At 42.3% G+C, this 23,527-nt stretch overlaps 3 protein-coding genes across 3 annotated transcripts in view; 1 reads left to right on the forward strand and 2 right to left on the reverse strand.

The window, feature by feature from the left end:
* Positions 1-2: 2 nt before the first annotated feature.
* LOC139396992 (glucose-induced degradation protein 4 homolog) lies at positions 3-7,626 on the reverse strand. The gene is made up of 6 exons (XM_071143938.1): positions 7,277-7,626; positions 6,585-6,644; positions 4,250-4,357; positions 3,975-4,076; positions 3,707-3,837; positions 3-3,361 (listed from the first exon to the last, which is right to left on the reverse strand). Exons 1-6 carry the CDS (start codon positions 7,499-7,501, stop codon positions 3,298-3,300), a joined length of 690 nt encoding a protein of 229 aa, XP_071000039.1. The 5' UTR covers positions 7,502-7,626; the 3' UTR covers positions 3-3,297.
* Positions 7,627-8,095: 469 nt separating this feature from the next.
* On the reverse strand, positions 8,096-18,788 carry LOC139396989 (dynein regulatory complex subunit 3-like). The gene is made up of 12 exons (XM_071143936.1): positions 18,629-18,788; positions 18,354-18,470; positions 17,985-18,151; positions 17,656-17,802; positions 16,917-17,036; positions 16,545-16,657; positions 16,134-16,308; positions 14,754-14,885; positions 11,645-11,715; positions 11,254-11,377; positions 8,596-8,727; positions 8,096-8,391 (listed from the first exon to the last, which is right to left on the reverse strand). Exons 1-12 carry the CDS (start codon positions 18,786-18,788, stop codon positions 8,284-8,286), a joined length of 1,566 nt encoding a protein of 521 aa, XP_071000037.1. The 3' UTR covers positions 8,096-8,283.
* Positions 18,789-20,191: 1,403 nt separating this feature from the next.
* Positions 20,192-23,527, forward strand: part of LOC139396990 (TOM1-like protein 2) — a 41,023-nt gene continuing 37,687 nt past the window's right edge. Inside the window, exon 1 of the mRNA XM_071143937.1 lies at positions 20,192-20,253. Coding sequence (XP_071000038.1) covers positions 20,202-20,253 — 52 coding nt within the window. The 5' untranslated portion in view covers positions 20,192-20,201. The remainder of the gene's footprint in view (positions 20,254-23,527) is intronic.

The raw sequence follows: 23,527 nt of genomic DNA on the forward strand, positions 1-23,527 counted from the left end.
TCCAGACAGCAAACCAAGTCAGTTCATAGTGCAGTCCAGACAGCAAACCAAGTCAGTTCATAGTGCAGTCCAGACAGCAAACCAAGTCAGTTCATAGTGCAGTCCAGACAGCAAACCAAGTCAGTTCATAGTGCAGTCCAGACAGCAAACCAAGTCAGTTCATAGTGCAGTCCAGACAGCAAACCAAGTCAGTTCATAGTGCAGTCCAGACAGCAAACCAAGTCAGTTCATAGTGCAGTCCAGACAGCAAACCAAGTCAGTTCATAGTGCAGTCCAGACAGCAAACCAAGTCAGTTCATGCAGTCCAGACAGCAAACCAAGTCAGTTCATAGTGCACAGACAGCAAACCAAGTCAGTTCATAGTACAGTCCAGACAGCAAACCAAGTCAGTTCATAGTGCAGTCCAGACAGCAAACCAAGTCAGTTCATAGTGCAGTCCAGACAGCAAACCAAGTCAGTTCATAGTGCAGTCCAGACAGCAAACCAAGTCAGTTCGTAATGCAGTCCAGACAGCAAACCAAGTCAGTTCATAGTGCAGTCCAGACAGCAAACCAAGTCAGTTCATAGTGCAGTCCAGACAGCAAACCAAGTCAGTTCATAGTGCAGTCCAGACAGCAAACCAAGTAGTTCATAGTACAGTCCAGACAGCAAACCAAGTCAGTTCATAGTGCAGTCCAGACAGCAAACCAAGTCATAGTGCAGTCCAGACAGCAAACCAAGTCAGTTCATAGTACAGTCCAGACAGCAAACCAAGTCAGTTCATAGTACAGTCCAGACAGCAAACCAAGTCAGTTCATAGTGCAGTCCAGACAGCAACTCCTAACACATTACATTTTCAAATCAGATGTCATTTGTGAAAAGAAACAACTTCCGCAGAGCAATGTCTTGAAAGGATACTTATTATCAAATGTCTTTGGAGGACATTCTTAAATAGCATATTTCTATAAAATCTTATTAATTTGCCATTCTTTATGTCCAAACCAGCTTTTTAGTGTAGTAATGTTATTTATGCTGGCTCGAGCAACATTAAACTGACCAATGAGGTAGGCTAAGTAGTTTTACTTCCTGGTTGACACCGGTCATGTGATGTCACCTAATTCAGGGTCATATTCATTAGGGCACACCATAGTGAAATGTTATAAAACATTAACAGAAATTGAAAACAAGTCCAGGTAGTCCCTTCACGTTTCAGTCTTTATCTCCCATTTGGTGTCTAATGAACATGACCCAGGACACTCACTGGCGTTCAAAGGTCTTTTGAGGGCTGATGTGGCATTTCTCTCCAACTGAAATCACACAAACATGCTTTAACAATTCAGTCATGACTCAACTCCAACGTTGTTATAAAACAGGGCTCTGTACAAACTTATTACAGTTAAGGCATAAGGTGTTTCAAAAGCTTTTGACTAGAGATGTTCTTGTCAGTTTATTTTATACTCTTAAGAAAACATCTCTTCACATGTCATCAAGGTTTTGTAACAACGCCACTATTTCTCATTCTGTGAATGGAAAAGACGTCAGAATGATACAGGAGAGAGACACACCGGTTGTGCGTTGGTATAATTAGGGGCAAAGTGAAGAACGCAGAGGAGACAGCTCAGTTAGCTGCCTGCCACATTCAATACATCAGAAACGTAGAAATAAAATGAACAGAATGGGTCGACCTCGTTAAAAATCATTGACTGTCAGCAATACTGTACATGTGTTGAGTCAGATCCAAACGCAGCATACTGCACAGTACCAACACAAAATCCATATCTTGTTTGGTCATCAACGTCTTACGAAATACTTACATGTGCCCATTCTAATCATTGTATTTCTATACCTCATCTTTTCCTCCTCCAGCCAAAACTCCATACTAGCTCACTCTCTCATCTGTCCCATGGCATTTAGTCCACTGCACACACTTTGATTTGTAGCGCTCTAGCATTAGCGTCACCACGCAGACAACTCATTGGCTGCGTTTAGACAGGCAGACAAATTCTGATATTTTTCACTAAATTTGTCTTTTGACCAGATCAGCTCTGAAAAAGATCTGATTGGTCCAAATAGCAATTAGTGAGAAACAGGCAGGCCAATTCTGATCTGTCTAAATGCAGCCCAAGCTCAATCTGCACTACACACTCTCTTCCACCAGTACTTCAGAGCCACCGCACATAAATCAAGACACCAGAGCAGTACCCTCAAATAGCTGTGTCAAAGCAGTTTAAAAGCCTGGTGAATAAAAACTCTTTATTATATATATATATATATATCTATACACATGTAAATTAACAACAATATTCATTTTCAATAAATACTCTGGTGGCCGTGTGATCACTCACGTACATCATCATAATACTTTTTAAAAGTCCTTTCTGAAAATAAAATGGAAAGTAGGTAAGCGCCGGATAAGACATGTTTTTGTAAATTGCATAGAAAAATGAGTGAAGCGTAAATCACTTCATCAGTTCACTTGGTTGAGGCAGGGAACGGTAGGAGAGGCTTTTCAAAAAGCAGCAGTAACAGCAGCCTGGAAATATGCCCGCCAATATGAACTAGGGCATGGGGACTCCCTCTATAGGTCAGATGATGTCGACTCCACCATCTCAGAGAGAGGACAGATTTAAAGTAGCCATCGGTGTGGTATTATGTGTTTCAGTAGCCCACAACACACATCTGATTATGCCCTGCCTTCAAATATCAACCTTCACCAAGACGTCATCCGACCAAGCCGTCAGATCTTGCATCATGGCAGATCATTGACCATCGATCTTCTGTTGAGCACACCCTTGATGATGTCACACCTCAAGACCTTATGGAGATCCATCTTTTCAGGATTGCTTGCCCACTCTGTAGCTCGGTCAATCTCAATCAAGCATCAATTCATTGAGACAAATTAAAATGCAATATCAAACTTTGTACTTAAATCTTAGACTGCTGCACCCCCCACCCATTTTCAGCGGGGCTGGGGGGATTCCCAACTGAAAAGTGGAAAGCGTTTTCAACATGGTGGAAAGAGGAAAAGTAGCTTCAAAAACAGGAAGCTGAATGGAGAAAGAGTGGGGAAGAGAAAACAACCAAAGAAAAAGTGCTGTTGATCCCAGCTGATGCAAAGTCGAGAAAGGCAGGCTGGGAAAAACTGTCGGTCGGTGGCCTTGTTCTTTGTCTATCCCTCCCTCCTTCCACTTTTCTCTCCCTTTCGCCAGGGAATACTGATAGGTACATCCTTGGCATGATTGGTCAGTTCATCTCCCCCTCCATGAGCATGTCTCTAGGGCAGTGCCTATCAAAGTCCCCTCTGCCAGCGGGCGGGTATCACCGGAACTCGTAGATGGGCATACTGTGTTCCTGGACATGGGTGAGGTTTAACGACTGGTACCTGAAAGAGAACAAGGGGACCAAGAATGAGCAGCTAGCCAGTAGCCACATCCCTGTATGTTCACATCAGATCAGCACACAAAACAACTGGTACAGAACCTAACTATCTACTAAAGATGTATTAACATGACCTAGTATGCTTAGTACTAGCAACTATCAAAATATGTACTCAATCTGAATATCCCAAAGAGCCAAACTGTACAGTGCATCTATCAGATTTGAACAAGCCATCTAAAATATTGACACTCCACAGTGTGTTTGCATCCCAAATAGCATCCTATTCTCTATATAGTGCACTACTTTGACCAGGGCCCATAGGGTACCATTTGGGACCCAAACTATGTACCATTCAGAGCTTCTGTGGTAGTAGTAGCCTTCAATGGTGGCTGTGGACTTCTGGAAGCAGATATAGTAGAAACCAGCGAAGGACGCCCCACTGATGTCTTTAATGGTGTGGTCCGGGACCAGGAACTGCTCCTGTAAGGGAGCGAACAAGAAACAAAACAGTCACTAGATGGACATGTTAGAAAGGACAAGAGACAGAGGAAGCATTCAAGTACATACAGGGAGAGAGAAAGAGAGATCAATGGAACGTCAGGTGATATTGGACTCACCTTCCACCTCATAAAGACAAAGTCACTGTTCTTCAGCTCTTCGTAATCAAAGTCGTCCAAGTTGAAGCTCTTTGCATACTGATAAAAAGCCTGAAACTTACCCTGGAAAGAAACAAAACAAATGTTGTTTTAGTTGTACTTTTTCTCAAAGACAATTAAATACTGAAATACAAATGCTGCATCCAATAAGTGTTTGTTAAAAAGAAGAAAACACCAAATGACTACGCTTTAATGAGAATATGAACTGAATGACATCGAGAGCTTCAAATAAATACCCAGTGCTTGCGGTCCACATCTTCGTCGGCGTCCCACTTCCTGGTTAAAAAGGGCCTCTTTCTACTGATGATCTCTCCTGCGAAGAACGTTGTAAGAGTAGGATACTCCTGCGAGGATCAGAAACAGAACGTGGTGAGAGTGGGATACTCCTGCGAGGATCAGAAACAGAGCGTGGTGAGAGTGGGATACTCCTGCGAGGATCAGAAACAGAGCGTGGTGAGAGTGGGATACTCCTGTGAGGATCAGAAACAGAGCGTGGTGAGAGTGGGATACTCCTGCGAGGATCAGAAACAGAACGTGGTGAGAGTGGGATACTCCTGCGAGGATCAGAAACAGAGCGTGGTGAGAGTGGGATACTCCTGCGAGGATCAGAAACAGAGCGTGGTGAGAGTGGGATACTCCTGCGAGGATCAGAAACAGAGCGTGGTGAGAGTGGGATACTCCTGCGAGGATCAGAAACAGAGCGTGGTGAGAGTGGGATACTCCTGCGAGGATCAGAAACAGAGCGTGGTGAGAGTGGGATACTCCTGTGAGGATCAGAAACAGAGCGTGGTGAGAGTGGGATACTCCTGCGAGGATCAGAAACAGAGCGTGGTGAGAGTGGGATACTCCTGCGAGGATCAGAAACAGAGCGTGGTGAGAGTGGGATACTCCTGTGAGGATCAGAAACAGAGCGTGGTGAGAGTGGGATACTCCTGCGAGGATCAGAAACAGAGCGTGGTGAGAGTGGGATACTCCTGTGAGGATCAGAAACAGAGCGTGGTGAGAGTGGGATACTCCTGCGAGGATCAGAAACAGAGCGTGGTGAGAGTGGGATACTCCTGCGAGGATCAGAAACAGAGCGAGGATCAGAAACAGAGCGTGGTGAGAGTGGGATACTCCTGCTCCTGCGAGGATCAGAAACACAGACTAAGAGCTGGGTTCATTAGTGAACACCGTAGCTAATCTTTTTGTTTATTGGACAAGTTCAGGTAAGTCCCTTGCCGTTTGATTTGGTTCCTAGAGAATTAGAGACTACGACCATGTTTCCTTCTCCGTAAGGACTTTCACTAACAAAATAGTGTTTTAGTTATACACGGCACTCACTTTATGTTTTAAATGTAACTAGGCAAGTCAGTTAAGGACAAATTCTTATTTACAATGACGGCCTATCCCGGCCAAACCCTAACGATGCTGGGGAAATTGTGTGCCGCACTATGGGACTCCCAATCACAGCCGGTTGTGAAACAGCCGTTCTTACAGTCACACACATAACAGTTGTCCAACAAATTAGGTAAATATGACCAATTATGTTCTGGGTATAGACCTGAATACATGGATCTAGCTGTGCTCCCACTTACCATTACCATAATCTGACTCTACAGTCATGATTACCAAGGTTCCTTTAGGAAGGGTTTCTGGCTGGAACACATGCTGGTGCAGTGACAAATTAAGTGTCACACACAGGAATGCCATCAATAACAAACAGCAATGCCTTTTTAATGCAGGGTCATATTCATTAGGCAACAAACAGAAGAACAGAAAAACTAAAACTGGGAGGGACAACCTCAACGTGTTCTCTTTTTCCGTTGCAAAATTATTTGCTGCGGTGTGTCCGATTGAATACGACCCAACTCACTGTAACACTATGCCAAGGTGCCAGATCAGTGGTAGGTAGCACCTTGTTAAGTAAACAAAGTGCACCATTTCCCTGAGCATTCCCTTTGAGTCAATCACAACTAATTCTCTAGGAAAAGGAGGTGAACGGGGCCAGAGTAGGGATCTGTGTAATTTACAAGGAGAGAGTGGGAAGAGCCCTGATATTTAGTGTTGCCAGTGAGAGAAAGTGCACAGCAATCACATTTTGTACCACACACCCTCTGAATTGTAGACATTGCTGTAGACAGACAATGCAGGCAGAGAGCTGCAGCACACAGGCCTGTTCTTTGACTGTCTGCACCATTTTAGAGGCAGTCAGTCAGGCAGTCAGTCAATACATCCATGTAAGATTAAACATCCAAATACAGTATACAGTGCTCAGACAAGACACTTTTGCAACGTAACAGATAGGCCTTCATACTGGTGTTACAAATTGGTCAATAGCTGGCTCTGGCTTGTTGTTTTAGCATGTTGTCATAATGCATGCCAGTTTCACATTGGTTGGTTGTACCAGTATACATGTCAATTGGGGCTGGTAAGCTGCATTGCACTTGGCTTACACTGACCTCTGCCATGATAAGTTCCCAAAAGGGGCTTATAGACCCATCATGGGTCTATAACATCATCACTCATTGCATGTGAGGGGTAAGGTAGAAAGAAGTACACTGTATCTGACCCAGTTCTGCTCCACTTTACCTCGGTTAGGCCTTTGATCTTCAGGTAACCACACAGATAAGAGTCCTCCATGGTCACATGCTGCAGGAGACAAACAATCGCACAATGAGTGGTATTCAAGTGCAGTGGTCACAATGTCAGTGTGTGTACAACAAGAACCCATCAGGTGGCTTCACAAATGACAACCAGGCTATTAACGAGTTCAGATATATATATATATTTAGTTTTGTCAAATGAATGAGCAGGCCTATTCAATAGTCAGCTGTCTGTGAATCTGGGCAAACACCAATGAAAATGCTGAATGCTAGCCACCTATGTCATTTAGCAACTAGGCCATATGTTAACATACATCATGCATGTTAATGCCAGTATTCATATATTCAAATGTTTGCATAAACAAAATGTTCATCTCACTGCCAGTTAGCTGGCTGTTCTCTCTCGACAACCCTAGGGGGCCCAAGAGGGCTTATTAACATTTACAGTCGATTTGAATGGGCCATCTAGCTGCTAACTACAGATTGCTTGCTGTCAAGCTTGTTAAACTAGTTTGTTTGCTAACTAGCTAGTTCACCTGGTTAGTTTGCTAAATCGGTTGCTAGTCAGTGGTGGTTGGCAGTCAGTAACGTTAGCAGCAGTGACAAGACAACCTTACATGGTCAGCTAGTAAACATGCCATCCATTATACCAAGCTTCTTAAAAGCAAGAGTATTTACCTGCAAAACGACCTCAACATCATACGAGTTTCCTTTGCTCTTCTGATGTCCTCGAAACTGTGAACCGCTGTACAGCAGCGAAGTAGCTACCCCGGGCTGGTGCGTGTTGATCGGCGGAGGAGGGATAAGAGAGGCCGAGGATGTACGGGCCGCACTGCTGCAGCACTCAGCTCGAACAGGCATGATGAGCGCTAATGCGTGCGTATCCCCGACTGCAACAGTCATGAACCACAGACTGAGGAAGCTCTTAATATGGAGAGGGGCTACTGACCAGCAGTATCTAGAAGCCTGCCACTTTACTATACTCCTCCCCGGCCCTAGGATAGCTCACTCTGGACGTGTACTGGCTTTAAGAGAACGTCAACGTGTCTTTAGACAACTCAGAATCACCCTATTTGATTGGCTGGACATGTGCACTCCTCATTTGAACGGAAACGTAATTGGATAGTCTTCGGAAATGCATTCTGGGATATGTAGTTGCACATTTGTACGCTACTTTCCACTAAAAAATAGCCATTTGAAGGATCAGCGTTCTTACAGTTTTGTACTAAGGTTGAAAACGTATATATTTGGACCCTACTTTCTATTCGTTCTGAAATGTATTATAGAATACAACGATTATAATCTAAACATAACAATATGTTTAGTTGAATGGTTTTGGTTGGGTGTTGATGGTTATGCATGGTTAGTGTATCTCGCACGCACGCGCACACAAAACACACACAGTAGATGGCAGAGTTGTCCTAGAGAGTTGAAATATGAACCAGTTAGGAATAGACAAACATTTCTGCCTGTTTCTGGACATGAACACAAGGGAAATAACACTGAGGATTCATTAAAATAATGAACTTCATTTTGACACAATTCAATGTTCTTATAATCCAGGTTCATGGAAATAAGTAAGTATGAAAATAAGGGCATTTGCTGTATGCCTGGGGCTTGTCTGTGAGGCTTGAATCTGTGTTAGGATGGTTTCTTCTGCTATATTTCCTTTCCCCTCTTCTTAATCAATGGTGCTCATGTTGCATCTCATCCAGCTGATCCCTAACGTAGTCAATGTAGTTGTGAATCTCTGAGATGCGCTTGCGATTCCGCTTCACCTCTTCATCTTGTACCTGCATGGACAGGCGAATAAGAGACAAAACAACAACAAATGAAAAGGTATTCTTCATGGTGGAAAACTGTAAACTGTCATACTGAGTGTTTGTGGCAATGCCTTGCCTTCCCCATAGAAATACAATGTATGTCATCCTATTTCAACTCATTCCCCATAGAAATACAATCTATGTCATCCTATTTCCATGCATTCCCCTGCCTACTGATTTCATCAGAGCACTCATCCAGCTGTTGCAGCGCGTCATCAGCTCGTCCTCACGGTTGTCGATCTTCAGCAGGTGGGTGTCGTGGGAGGCGCTGACTGCATTGATCACTGTGTCCTTGTCTACAAACAGCTGCATGGGGGGACAGACAGACACGGTGTAACACAGATGAATGATGTAGGCTGAAATTACCCCAAGACACTGATCTTGGGTCAGTTTTTCATTCTCAACATAATGGGCAAGGTTAGGATTGAGGGAGGGAAAGCTGATCTGAAATCTGTACCTAGGGGAAACTTCACCATGGCACCAGTGGGATCAAAATACTGCTGAGTGCCACTGGGGAAAGTGCTGCTGAGGTGCTACAGATCTTAATTTGACCCTGCTTCTCACAACAAGAAAACAGGAAATATTAATTATGTGGATTATAATGAATATAATTCTTTTGTTTTGGTTGACTTTTTTTTTGTTAGGGCAATTACAAACTTTATAAGACTTTTTAAACCTTGAATACACTACAATATGCATTTTCTGCTGCGCCGGTATATTGTCTGTGACAACAGACTGATTAAATTAAGATAGCAGATCTGTAGTTTCAATAGCAGTGACAGTGGAAATGTTGTCAGAGAAGTGAGGGTGGAAAAGCAGTAAGAACAGAATACAGTTGGACTGTGTGCAGTGTGTTTGAGTGCAATATGGATGAGCATGTACACATACAATATTAAATCAAATTTTAATTGTCAGATGCTTCGTAAATGACAGTGAAATGCTTCCCAACAATGCAGAATACAATATGATGAGTGTGGAAGTGTGTGTGTGGCAAATGTGTGCGTGTGTGGAAGTGTTATGTGCAAGTGAGTGTGTTCAGTGCATTCGGAAAGTATTCAGACCCCTTGACTTTATCCATATTTTGTTATGTTACAGCCTTATTCTGAAATGGATTAAGTAAATAAAAAATCCTCATCAATCTACACGCAATACCCCATAATGACAAAGCAAACATTTAGCAAATGTATAAAAAATAAAACACAGAAATACCGATTTACATAAGTATTCAGACCCTTTAATATGAGACTCGAAATTGACCTCAGGTACATCCTGTTTCCACTGATCATCCTTGAGATGTTTCTTCAACTTGATCGGAGTCCACCTGTGGTAAATTCAATTGATTGGACTTGATTTGGAAAGGCACATACCTGTCTATATAAGGTCCCACAGTTGACAGTGCATGTCACAGCAAAAACCAAGCCATGAGGTCGAAGGACTTGTCCGTAGAGCTCAGAGACAGGATTTTGTCGAGGCACAGATCTGGGGTGCGTACCAAAAAATGTTGGCAGCATTGAAGGTCCCCAAGAACAGAGCGGCCTCCATCATTTTTAAATGGAAGAAATTTGGAACCACCAAGACTCTTCCTAGAGCTGGCCGCCTGGACAAACTGAGCAATCAGGGGAGAAGGGCCTTGGTCAGGGAGGTGACCAAGAACCCGATGGTCACTCTGGCAGAGCTCCAGAGTTCTTCTGTGGAGATGGGAGAAGCTTCCAGAAGGACAACCATCTCTGCAGCACTCCATCAATCAGGCCTTTATGGTAAAGAGGCCAGACGGAAGCCACTCCTCAGTAAAAGGCACATGACAGCCCACTTGGAGTTTGCCAAAAGGCACCTAAAGGACTCTCAGACCATGAGAAACAAGAACTCTTTGACCTGAAAGCCAAGCGTCACATCTGGAGGAAACCTGGCACCATCCCTACAGTGAAACATGATGGTGGCAGCATCATGCTGTGGGGATGCTTTTCAGAGGCAGGGACTGGTAGACTAGTCAGGATCGAGGAAAAGATGAACGGAGCAAAGTATAGAGAGATCCTTGATGAAAACCTGCTCCAGTGCACTAAGGACCTCATACTGGGGAGAAGGCTCACCTTCCAACAGGACAACGACCCTAAGTACACAGCCAAGACAATGCAGGAGTGGCTTCGGGACAAGTCTCTGAATGTCCTTGAGTGGCCCAGCCAGAGCCCGGACTTGAACCCGATCAAACATCTCTGGAAAGACCTGAAAATAGCTGTGCAGCGACGCTCCCCATCCAACCTGACAGAGCTTGAGAGGATCTGTCTAAAAACCTGTTTTTGCTTTGTCATTATGGAATATTGTGTGTAGATTGATGAGGGGGAAAAATATTTTAATCAATTTTAGAATAAGGCTGTAACATAACAAAATGTGGAAAGAGTCAAACGGTCTGAATACTTCTGAATACGGTCTGAAAGCGCTGTCTGTGTTGGAGTATCAGTGTAAGTATGTGTGAGTGTGTGGGTAGAGTCCAGTGTGTGTGCATAGAGTCAAAAAGAGTTAGTGCAAAAAGGGTCAATGCAGATAGTCCAGGTAGCTATTTAGTTAACTATTTAGCAGTCTAATGGCTTGGGGGTAGGAGCCCTTTGATCCCAGACTTGGCACTCTGGTACAGTTTGCTGTGCGGTAGCAGAGAGAACAGTCTATGACTTGAGTTGCTGGAGTCTTTGACAATATTTGAAAATGTTTGTGGAGATAAGAGACAGGGTTGAGAGAGGGGTAGGGAAACACTATTTAGACTGCGTCTCAAATAGCCACCTATTTCACATATAGTACACTACTTTTGACCATGGCCTGTAGGATTTTTCTGACACTGACCATTCGGACATCATCTGGCATATCCTCCTCCAGCTCATTCTTGGCCACTCGCTCCAGGGTTGCCACAGCGATTTCTAGTAGCTTCTCGTGATGGTGGTTCTCTAAGTCTCGGCACTGGGCGAAAGTGGGTCTGTGTCAAGGAGACTTTGTCTGACACTGTACACTGTATATCAAGCGTGTCAGAGGAGGAGTGCTGATCCAGGATCAGGTCCTCCCTGTCCATGTCATCTTTTAATTGGAAAACTGATCCTAAATCAGCACTTTAACTCTGAGACGCTTGGTACATACAGACCCTGATTTGAAGAACTGCATCAGTGCACTGCAACACCATTATAATACACATGCAACGTTTAGTTATATTGAAATAAATACCTAAGGTAGAAAAGGATATATTCCTTGAACAACTTCAATGAATCCGGCAACCATGTCTGAAATGTTCCTCTCAAAATCTTTGATTATGTCCTATAGAAAAAAAAGGAGAATAGTTATTGACATATGAATAACGTATCTCAAATTGAAATGTGTGTTTTGATATCAAATGGAAAATACAAATTTATTAATTAACCACTCCAAACATTCTTCTATAAATGAGAGTTTCCATATGAACTCTTGCACGTGTACTATAATATACATCAACCGTGCACACACACACACACACACACACACACACACACACACACACACACACACACTTTGTTGCTTGTATGAATTTTGTCTTGCTGCTTTTTGTTTTATGTTGCTCTGTCTGTATGCTACGTCTTGCTTGTCCTATGTTGCTCTGTCTGTATGCTATGTCTTGCTTGTTCTATGTTGCTATTGTCTATATTGTAATTGTTTTTAATAACCTGCCCAGGGACTGCGGTTGAAAATTAGCCGGCTGGCTAAAACCGGCACTTTTACTGAAACGTTGATTAATGTGCACTGTCCCTGTAAAAATAAAAAATAAACTCAAACTCAAACACACACACACACACACACACAACATAATTGAGGATGCAGTGCATGCGCTTTCTCATCCTTTTTTAAATGTATTTTATTTTGAAATTGCATTGTTGGTTAGAGCCTGTAAGTAAGCATTGACAAATAACGTGACAAATACACTTTGATTTGATTAACAACAACTCCATTCAGAATATTAAGTAGCAGTCTACCTGTTGGCTCTTGGTCGTTGTAGCCTATCCTTCTCCTTTAACTTTTAATTCTGTCATTTTAATTCCATCTTCCAATGATTACATATCTCCTAACTTTTGCCACACACAGAGCCTATATGACTGTAGCCTATTGACGCTTTGATGACTAATGATTGGTCAACAACTACTACTGCAGCAGTCACGTTCGGCTCTGTACGGGTCCTTCTAGACAAGTCAGTTAAAATGACACAGACCCAAGGCCTCCCGAGTGGTACAGCTCTCTAAGGCACTTCTTCGCAGTGCTTGAGGCTTCATTACAGACCCGGGTTTGATCCCAGGCTGTGTCACAGCCAGCCATGACCGGGAGCGTGGTCTGGGTTAGGGGAGGTTTGGCCGGCCTGGATTTCCTTGTCTAATCACCGTCTAGCAACTCCTTGTGGCGGCCGGGCAACTTTGGTCGCCAGCTGGACAGTGTTTCCTCCGACACATTGGTGTGGTTGGCTTCCGGGTTAAGAAGTGTGTCAAGAAGCAGTGTGGCTTGACAGGGTCGTGTTTTGGAGGACGCATAGCTCTCAACCTTTGTCTCTCCCGAGTCTGTAGGGGTGTTGCAGCGATAGGACAAGACTGTAAACACCAATTGGATTTCACGAAATTGGGAAGTAAAAGTTTAATTTAAAAAAAAGGACAAAAAAGGACACATACCAGAGACCCGAGAATTTCATATGAGATCCGACCCAGACCCATGACATTATTTAGAATTCTGGATCTGCCCCTAATCGGGTCCCAGATCGGGTATCTTGGATTGGTACAGGTGGATCCGTAAAAACCTATACTCCTAACCTCTTAGAAGTTATTCAGTTCAGATTTAAGGGCGGCCAAGAATGTAGATCTTAACTCTGGGATATGTTGGACGGTAGCGTCCCACCTCGCCAACAGCCAGTGAAAGTGCAGGGCGCCAAATTCAAAACAACAAAAATCTCATAATTAAAATTCCTCAAGCATTCAAGTATTTTACACAATTTTAAAGATACAATTCGCGTTAATCCAGCCACAGTGTCTGATTTCAAAAAGGCTTTACAGCGAAAGCACCACAAACGATTATGTTAGGTCACCACCAAGTCACAGAAAAACACAGCCATTTTTCCAGCCAAAGAGGAGTCACAAAAAGCACAGATATAGATAAAATGAATCACTAACCTTTGATGATCTTCATCAGATGACACTCATAGGACTTCATGTTACACAATACATGTATGTTTTGTTCGCTAAAGTGCATATTTATATCAAAAAATCTAATTTTACATTGGCGCGTTACGTTCAGTAGTTCTAAAACATGCTGTGATTTTGCAGAGAGCCACATCAATTTACAGAAATACTCATCATAAATGTTGATGAAAATACAAGTGTTATACATGGAATTAGAGATATACTTCTCCTTAATGCAACCGCTGTGTCAGATTTCAACACAAACTTTACGGAAAAAGCAAACCATGCAAAAATCTGAGTACAGCGTTCAAACAACAAAGCAGCCAAAAAGATATCCGCCATATTGTGTAGTCAACATTAGTCAGAAATAGCATTATAAATATTCACTTACCTTTAATGATCTTCATCAGAATGCACTCCCAGGAATCACATTTCCACAATAAATGTTTGATTTGTTTGATAAAGTTCATCATTTATGTCCAAATAGCTTCTCTTGTTAGGGCGTTTGGTAAACAAATCCAAACGCGCGTTCAGGTCCAGCCGAACGTCGGACGAAAAGTTCAAAAAGTTATATTACAGGTCGTAGAAACATGTCAAACTAAGTATAGAATCAATCTTTAGGATGTTTTTATCATAAATCTTCAATAATGTTCCACCCGGAGAATTCCTATGTCTGTAGAAAAGCAATGGAACGAGAGCTAACTCTCTCATGACCTCGTGTCACGAGCCTGTAGCACTCAGCCAGACACCTGGCTCAATCCCCTCTCATTCTCTCCCCCTTCATAGTAGAAGCCTCAAACAAAGTTTTAAAGACTGTTGACATATAGTGGACGCCTTAGGAAGTACAATATGACCCCATTTACACTATATATTGGAATGGCAAAGAGTTGAAAAACTACAAACCTCAGATTTCCCACTTCCTGGTTAGATTTTTCTCAAGTTTTCGGCTGCCATATGAGTTCTGTTATACTCAAAGACATCATTCAAACAGTTTTAGAAACTTCAGAATGTTTTCTATCCAATACTACTAATACTATGCATTTATTAGCATCTGGGACTGAGTAGCATGCAGTTTACTCTGGGCACCTTATTCATTCAAGCTACTCAATACTGCCCCCCTGTCACCAAGAAGTTTTAACAACACACAGACAGACACACACACACCTCCAGCTGGTCGACGAGCTGCAGCTCCTGGGTCATGAGGCTGTCACAGAGCTGGTTGATCTCCTCGCTGCAGTGGTTCAGCTGGGCCTCCAGGAGACGTGCGTCTGTGGCCTGCTGTATCTCAGACATCACCTGGGTGTGTGGCCACGTGGAGATACACAACATTTATGTGTGATTTGCATGATTATTTTGTGATTTGTAAGATTCATGTACAGTGGATTTGAAACGATAAGAATCGCACCGTTTTTGTTAAACTGTTGCTATCAGGTTTTTTTTCAGCAGTTTGTTAAATCATTATCCAGAGCCATATATTTCCGTAATATTTTTGATTATTGTTCTTATTCTAGACATTCAGTTACAGAGCATTATTTAAATATTCCCCATGTAATATTAATGGGGCGCTAACATAGCTGCCATAGAATGTGAAAGTTGAATGTAAATACATCACAATGCTCCTTCTAGACATTATATTCCACATGTTATTTTAATGCAGCACCACCATGGCTGCCATAGAATGTTGTAGTGTCATGCAAATGCACATCATGCAGAAAACCTCAATTGCCAAACTCTCTAAAGAACATGGCTCTTACGTTATCTATGTGTGGCCAAGAAGATATTCAGTGCATATAAATACATTAAATACGCAATATTTGTTCCAAAATAATTCAAAAGAAATGTATTTTGACACTTATATCCCTCCATAGAGATGGGGCCGATAGGAGTCAGTTGAATTCTATGGGCCATATTCATATTTAGCCTCTGTTGAAGACCATTGTCCAGCCCAAGAATTATCTGTATAATGAAAAGCGCAAAATAAATTAAATATATTATTATTATTATTATTATAAAGCATCTCGGAGTAGGAGTGCTAATTTAGGATTTTTAAAAAACTTTTAAATATTGATAAAGGTAGCATGGGCAGGGAAGAACTGTAATTAAAGCATTTTCCAATTAGACTTGCCAATTGTGTGGCCAACATTTTCCAATTAGACTTGCCAATTGTGTGGCCAACATTTTCCAATTAGACTTGCCAATTGGTCTACTAATTAAGATTTGTAATCTGCCAGTCTGCGCTGAACTGATGCTCTCAAACGGGACCATTTCACTGTCAGTGCAAGTGAAAGCCGGTTTTGACTAGATGGAATGCCGCTAATATCAGAAGTTACTCTTCGTAGCATGTTAGGAGAACCCACGCAGCAGGTTAGGAGAATCAATGTAGCAGGTTAGGAGAATTAGGTTAAGGTTAGGAAAAGCATTAGTGTTAGCAAAAATTGTAAAATTCTCCCCAACGCTTCTCGGATATGCAGGTTTTGACATCACTTTGACATTAGCGGAATCCTTTCTTGACATGACCTTAAAAGCTACAGTCCCATGACGCACCTGTCTCCTGGCTTTCTCAAAGTCTGCAGCGATCTGTGCTGCTCTCTGCTGGTTGTCGTCCACGGCTTCTCTGGAACAGTCAAAGAAGGACTTGACCTCGTCTTCCCTCCGGCCGCACTGTGCCAAGCCAATCTCAAACACCTGCACACACAGCGCCACCAGGTGGCTCTTGTATGTAGGAACAGAGTCAAGGAAGGAGCCTTCGATGCAATAGTAGAATAATCGACTTGTGTTATTTTCCAGTTTTTTTCTCTCCTTGAAATCCCTATCTTACAACAAGATATATCATTCTACTATTATTTCACCTGCCTCTGCTTTTAGCCATCCATCAAATCAAGGGCCAGTTGTCAAAGGGAGAAGGCATGCTCCAAATAGACTGACACTGAGAGAACAGAGTATGGAGAAGGATATGTCTCTAGTAGTACAGACACTCCGGGGAGGTAGGCCAGCTTGGCTGCCTCTGCATCATCTGCGTACATGCTGTCAAACAGATATGGGCCATTCAAGAGCTCCACAAAGGCATCCTGTAAGTAGGGAAGACACACACACACACACACACACACACACACACACACACACACACACACACACACACACACACACACACACACACACACACACACACACACACACACACACACACACACACACACACACACACACACACACACACACACACACACACAACAGTAGATGGCAGAGTTACCCAATGATTTCAAGCTCAATGCACACATGGATGTAGAATGTATGCTTTGCTCTGAATGTAGGTTTTTCGTAGGGTACCCTGTGCAACTGCAGCTCGTCCTCTTGCTCTTGCCTAGCATCCATCGCCCTTCTCTCCTGGGCCTCATTGTGGCGCATCTCCTCAATGGCATACTGATATTTTCCAAACGCCTGCTCTCGCTACATAAGGAAATACTTAATGTTCAATGCCTGCCTAAATGGTTGGTAGAGTAAAAAAAAAGCAAGGTATTCATGTATTAATACAAACTAATGGTATATCCAGTGCAGTGCTTGAAGAAAAATGTATAAACTAGACCTTTGGAACTGTTCTTTAAATCTGTGGTTACAATATGGATGGGATGTGTAAAGGTTTGTCAGTTCAGCAGTTTTGCAATTCTGCTTTTAGTATGGTGCTTATTCAGCTGTCTGATTCCCAGGGGAAACGTTTGTAATCCATGACTAACCGTTTTGTAATGCTCTCGTTTACATCAATGCTTTAATTCATCAGGACAGGAATGTCCCTGAGCCTAGGCATAAATCTCTTATTTTGTAAGACTTGTGTTTTGTAAGACTTATGGTATGTTGGTGTGGATACAAGCACATATATATACTGTACAACCTTGTCAGCCCATTGGTGCTCCTGTGCCTGTCGCTCTAACGCCAGGGATGTGTTTCTTATAGGTACAGATCTAGGATCAGCTTCCCCTCCCCGATCCTAACCTTAACCATTAGTGGGGGGATTACAAGACTGACCCAATATAAGTGTCAAGGGGCAATTTCACCCTGTTCTGTCACTCACTGTTTGTTCATCCAGTAGCCTGAAGTCCAAGTAAACCAACTCTGGAAGGTAGGCAGCAACAAAGATCTTGTAGCGGTCCTCTTTGCAGATGGGGTTTCCAGCTAGGTTGAGAGTGCGCAGGTTCTTGAACTTTCTGAGGTAGATCACCTGGGAATCAGAGGATATGGTTGATTGCAATTCCTACAGTGTCCAGCAAACATGCAATACCAGCCCATACCATGAAAATAACATATTTTGTCACAAATATTCTACAGTATACAATTTGAGAGTTTACATTCATAATTTGAAACATAAACAATACATGTATGTAGTGTATGAAAGTTACTCACATTTTCCAACTGAGCCAGGAAGTTGTTCCCAATAGAGAGAACGTGTAGGTTTAGGAGTGTGTCCATGTTCTCAATGACAGAGATTCTGTTGTTGTAGAGACTCAAGTCTTCCAGCTTCACCAGAGAATCCAACCCCTCGATCCCCTCAATGTTATTGAAGGACAGATCTAGAGGAAAAGAGAAGATAGAGAGAAAGATAATATTGATAGCTAGGCCATAATAGACTTGTAACAGTGAAGGGCTTGTCTTTTAGTGACAAACAATATAGTCATCTTGATCTAGCTATATACAGTTTAACACATACATTACCTGTCTAACATTTACTGTATGTGGAACATATTCAGGGTCTATGAGAGACGGCTTTCTTACCCAGCCATTTTAGATTAGTGAGGCGCCCCAGTCCTTCAATCTTCTCAATGATGTTATTGTCCAGTTGTAGCTTGGTCAGAGACGTGAACTGCCACAGGTGATCAATCTTCAGGATGTCTATGGACAAAAATATAAAAAATACGGACAAAGTAAGGAATAAAAACTATTTCCACTGCAACTATTGCCCTTCTCTCTGTGGACAATGGACATGACATGCCTGCACCAAAAAAGTATGCAAATGAATGAAGAACATCAACATCTGTCAAATGTCTTACTCTTGTAGTCCAGGCGCAATTGGCAGACTTCGTCATACTGCATGCCCTCCTCCTTGGCAATCTGCCCAGCCTGGTCTTGAGGGCCTTGCTCCTCCACTGCCTTCTGCAGTAGCTCCCCGTCCACCAAACTGGGCTCTGCGGTATCATATAGCCTGCTCATCCTGCTAATGTCTCTGGATCCACTGACTCTCTACCCTGTACTGTTACTGTGGAGAGAAGAGCAACGCAATATCAAATGCTGCATTCAATGCCACTGTCTGGCGGTGGTTGTAGGTTTAACAAATGTTTTTCTGATTGATAAACAGTGAGTCTCAGTGTCATCACAATCCTGCCAGGTACGTAGCTTTGTAGAGTTGAGTGGCTGTTTTGCAATAACAAATAAACACAAACTGTGTATAATGTATTTATGCTAGGTTAACTGGCTAACGTTAGCTACGGTGGCTAGCTATAAATATTGTAAACAAACGTTTATATAGATAGCTATAATACAGTAACTTAACGTTAACTAGCTAATAGTAGCTAGTACTTTTTCAGCAGTAACACAACACAACAAGCCAGAGCTGAGTAACCTAATTTCTGCTAAATTAAAAAGGTATCAGATTGCTCTCTCTCTCTCACAAGCTGCTGTTTTGAGAGACCACAAGAAAACCAAACAACAAAGTAATTTGAAAATAAATGTATGTTATCAGCCTCATACCTTTCAAACCCAAGTCTGCTGCGCAAAGATGTATAATGTTGCCTAGCAACCAGGCAGCAGGACTGGGCTACATGGAACACGGAAACGTTTATAGCTACACAGTTTTAAACAATTTCACAGAGGATACAGTTCTTCCGATATGCACTATGCGAACCAATGTAAGCATTACTATGGGGGTTCTTTGTGAATATTATGTACTTAAATTACAATTATTAGAATCAAGGGAATCATTCATGTTTATCTCTTCTAGCCAGGATCAGCGCTGTATTGGTCAGGATTTCCTGAAATATGCCATGTAACCCAGAGTTTATCTAGCTAGTTTATCCCATCGAGTGCAGTATGTTAGAAATTATCAGGATATTCAGAATCAAGTCAATCAAACAACAACAATAGTTTGATAGTACAGATTGTAGGGACAGGTTTAAAGTAATTTCCCCAAACAAAAATACTTTATTGTTAATATTAATATATATATATTTTAAATGTAACCATTATTTAACTTGGCAAGTAAGTTAAGAACACATTATTATGTACAATGACGGCCTACACCGGCCAAACCCGGACGACGCTGGGCCAATTGTGCGCTGCCCTATGGGACTCCCAATCACTGCAGGTTGTGATACATAACATGAACAGTAACGTTAACATCGATCACATCCAGCAAAGGCTTGGATCTTGTGCATAGATAGCTATCTTTAGTGTTGGTGGTGAACATACCCTGGATAGCTGCTAATTTTGATCGACAATAAATCCAGCCATACAGATTGATATCTGAGTTTTATCTTCCAATGTGGTTGCTCAGTGGGAGGGACTTGCAGATAATGCGCCTCTCTTCCAGCTTCTGTCATTCTGTGGATATTGTTTGTTGTCATAAAGATGGAGTTCTTACTGGGCAATCCGTACAGCACTCCTGTGGGCCAGTGCTTAGGTAAGTTACCAGCTATAGATACTGTATACTATAATCAGGTCTTATAAAGCCATAATGTAAGGTTTGAATGGTGACTTACATGTGTTATTGTACGGCATTCAGAAGCACCAGTAGCGAGCTAAGCTAGCTAGCTGTAGCATCATCGACCAGCTACAGTAACCTTATAAATATCGGTTCGCGGCTAGCCCATGCAAACGTTAGCTAAGCTAATTGGAATCAGGGTGGCACATTTGCTGGAAAGTACAAATTTGCTCCAAATGAAGCGAAATTATTTCACGAGGGAGTTTTGTACTGGATTCTCCTTTGTTTTGAAATGCAATGATACAACAGCCGGGGAACAGTTTTTCAATTGAAATTGTTTATCAATTACGATGTGCGGTCTCATTTGCCAAATAGTGTTTTTATGACACTGACTAGTGCTTTTAAAGTAATTAATGAATTCACATTCGAACAGTTGGTCTGTATTCTTTAAGTCCGTACAGGCATGACATTGATAATGGAAGGGGATAAACGGGAAGATGCGTCATTTGACCTTTGACTATGCTGAAAAATGCAGACAAATCACAATGAGCTTTCTCACAAATACTGATGACACATTAGCAAAACACCCTTCAAAGATGATTAATTGCAGCTTCACTTCTATTACGAGAAGACAGACTTGCATTGTCAACCACAGCTTTTCAGTGACTAGCTGACCTAGATTTTTATTTAACTTTTTATTTATTTATTTAACTAGGAGGGCAAGTCAGTTAAGAACAAATTCTTATTTACAATGACGGCCTACCCGGGGAACAGTGGGTTAACTGAACTGCCTTGTTCAGGGGCAGAACAACAGATTTTTACCTTGTCAGTTCGGGATTCGATCCAGCAACCTTTCGGTTACTGGCCCAACGTTCTAACCACTAGGCTACCAGCCGCCACTAAACCGTGCCCAGTTTTTTTCCATGGGCTCCGTTGTTAGGATGGTAGTTCGGTCAGTTGGGATTGTAATGAATGGTGATGAGGAAGCTAGTCGACATCCCCCTGTAGCTTCCCTCAAAGTTCCTCCTTCCCCTCAATGCCCTCCCTCCTGCAGTTCCTAAAGACAGCTTTTTCCGGGCAGTTTCCTGCACTGTCATTGGGACGATGAGCTTCAACAGTGTTTATTTGGACTGAAATATTGACAAGTGTTTATGGGCATTAAAGGCATAAGAAAATAAACATGTTAGAAGCTCTTCTGTGTTCCTGATTAGCCCAATACCTAATGGAAATTGCATTTTGTGTAGCCTAACCTGTTACTACCTTCAGGCTTTTATTTTCCACCCTGTCTGTATGGTTTATTGTAGCTCAGTAAGCCACACATAATGCCCTGGACCAGAGCTAGGTTCATACTGAGGCCTTGTACAGTAGGGCACGCAAAAATATATGGATAGGGAATGCCTGATTTGATAGGCTTGGTCCACTGTGTAGTGTGCATAGATCTTCTATCTACTGTACTAATAACCATGACAGTTAGCTTTACGAACAGCTCTAAGGCTTTTATAATCACAGTCATAATATTTTGAAGCTCAGTTAGCCTAGTTTGTTTACCCTTGCAACAGGTGTAACTGGCTCAGTCTGTGGACATTTCTCCAGGCCCTGCTCCTGGGCCTGTGATTTGGGAGATAACAGAAGGAAAATAACGGAGTGATCCCTGCGGTTGGGATTGGTCTAGATGTGGTAAAGCAGGAATAATTTTTCACTTCTAGGTGAGGGGGGTCTAGGCTATTTGACAACTTCTATAGCACCTCCATATTATAAGTTAAATAAAAAATTTCAAAATAGCGTTGTTATTGGCTTGCTTCTTTTGAGGGCTGTTTAACAAGTGTGGACTTCTAAGTTCTGTGGCTATATACTCAGCCGTGTGTTTTATCATTGGTGATCATGTCCATAAGCATCATTGTCTCTTATATAGTTGCCTGGGAGTTTCTGACGACCAGAAGGGCCCAACATTGGCTATTACTCATATATAAAGCACTTCTCCAGAAACGCCCATACTACCTAATTTCTAAATTGGAAATCTAGTAACTACAAGACTCAGTCTCTAGACTGGTTGGTCCTAGAGGATCCGCGGGTTCCCTCTGAGTTAGGAAAGACTGCTTTCAGTTACTATGGCCCTCTGTCCTGGAATGACCTACAGGTCACTCTGAAACTTGATTATTTGGTCCCAAATTCTGAATTTTGGGCTCTTGTTTTTATCGATTGTATATATTATTTACTACTGCCCTTTTTAGTGTATTGTAATTCATTTGAAATGTGGTAACTGTAATTTGGTTGAATGGTTTCTCACATTGCTTCAACTGTTGTTCTCAGGGCACCATTGGAAATGAGACCCTGGTCTCAATGGGTTCCCCAGATTAAATAAAGGTTAATAATATAAAATAAAAGGTAATACAATGGACTGTTGCCAACCCCAGGTTGTGCAGACTCTGTGATAAAGTGTAGTCTGGCCAGAAGGAGAGTGTGGCTGGGCTGAGATAAGATGTGGTTGTGATGATTGGATGGGACTGGGCTGAGGCTAGGTAGGACTCTACTGGGCCTATGTACCCTCTGGCAGGGACTGTGTCCTTCATTGATAGAGTCACTGATTATCTAACAGCACGTTTACATCCACAGCAAAACTATTGGATTGGCGATTGCACGAACAATGGAACATGGCAGAATACTAACCAGGGCTCAATGGATAGAATAGTTAGGCTATACATGTTTTATAAAGACATTAGCTACAACTATATCAATATCCTATGTTTTAAAGGTTTTTGTGCAGTATTCTTACAGCTCAAGGCCGTTGCTACAACCATAATTATTCTATGTTATGAAGATCCTAGTACTGTACAGGGCATACAATTCACGTTCTGGTCCACCAGCCACTGTGGCAGGTAGATTTAAACAATAAGGCCCGAGGGGGTGTGGTATATGGCCAATATACCACGGATAAGGAATGTTCTTTTGCATGACACAACGTGGAGTGCCTGGATACAGCCCTTGCCCTTATTGGCAATATACCACAAACACCCGAGGTACCTTATTGCTATTATAAACTGGTTACCAATGTAATTAGAGCAGTAAAAATAAATGTTTTGGCATACCCGTGGTATATGGTCTGATATCCCAAGGCTTTCAGCCAATCACGGCTTTCAGCCAAACAGCATTCAGTGCTCGAACCACCCAGTTTCTACCAGCCACTCAGATTTTTTCCCCTGCTAAAATTATACCAACAAAACACAAAAAAACAGATGAGCATGCTTTGTAATGT

The sequence above is a fragment of the Oncorhynchus clarkii genome, unplaced genomic scaffold (genome assembly GCF_045791955.1).
Source record: "Oncorhynchus clarkii lewisi isolate Uvic-CL-2024 unplaced genomic scaffold, UVic_Ocla_1.0 unplaced_contig_639_pilon_pilon, whole genome shotgun sequence".
Lineage (NCBI taxonomy): Eukaryota > Metazoa > Chordata > Actinopteri > Salmoniformes > Salmonidae > Oncorhynchus > Oncorhynchus clarkii.